The sequence below is a fragment of the Tupaia chinensis genome, unplaced genomic scaffold (genome assembly GCF_000334495.1).
Source record: "Tupaia chinensis unplaced genomic scaffold, TupChi_1.0 Scaffold000119_1, whole genome shotgun sequence".
Lineage (NCBI taxonomy): Eukaryota > Metazoa > Chordata > Mammalia > Scandentia > Tupaiidae > Tupaia > Tupaia belangeri.
The window spans coordinates 2,507,092-2,507,774 of NW_006159585.1; the positions used below are offsets into that span (position 1 = coordinate 2,507,092).

Below are 683 nucleotides of genomic sequence, written 5' to 3' on the forward strand. Positions count from 1 at the left end.
GTCCTTTTTCAATTTTTTTTTTTTTGGAGAGATTTTCACTGTAGGGCGCGTGCGCTCACCAGACAGACAGAGAGAGACATAGAGACAGAAAGCGAGAAATCACCCCCCAGGGGGGATGGTCACGCCGCAATCCCTTCTCCTCCATTCTCCTCTCGGGATCTTGGGCACGCATGCACACGCGCCTGGCGTGAGTTTTTTAAGCCACCGGATCCGGGACACGAGGCGTGAGTTTTTTAAGCCACCGGATCCGGGACACGAACCGCGGTCGACTACGTGGGAGTCCAGCGACATAGCCATTACGCTAACTGCTGGTTCCCCTGTCCTTTTTCAATTTTGAGGAAGACTCGGTACTCTAGGGAGAAGGGCGTGGCGCGCTCCTCGCAGCTGTAGCCGCTCATGGTGCCGAAGACTAGCCGTTGAGCTGCCACCCAGACACCGCATGCTGCACCAACTGACAAGCTTCATTTCTTCCTTCATTTCGGACTTTGGATGCATACACACCCATGCTTGGCATGTTTCTCAGGCCTGTGGGTCCGAGACTTGAACAACAGGCTTGGTCATGGGGGACCCAAATGTCACTGTGCCACTATGCCATTAACCACTATGCCACAGGCTGACCCAAGAAATAATTTTTTAGACTAATAAATTATAGAATAGTTATTTCATTTTATTCTATTTATTTA

At 50.5% G+C, this 683-nt stretch overlaps 1 protein-coding gene across 1 annotated transcript in view; it reads right to left on the reverse strand.

Annotated features, from left to right (window-relative positions):
- Positions 1-398, reverse strand: part of LOC102474041 (inorganic pyrophosphatase) — a 1,347-nt gene extending 949 nt beyond the window's left edge. Inside the window, exon 1 of the mRNA XM_006144397.1 lies at positions 341-398. Within this exon, the coding sequence (XP_006144459.1) occupies positions 341-398 (58 nt within the window). The remainder of the gene's footprint in view (positions 1-340) is intronic.
- Between the last annotated feature and the right edge of the window lie 285 nt (positions 399-683).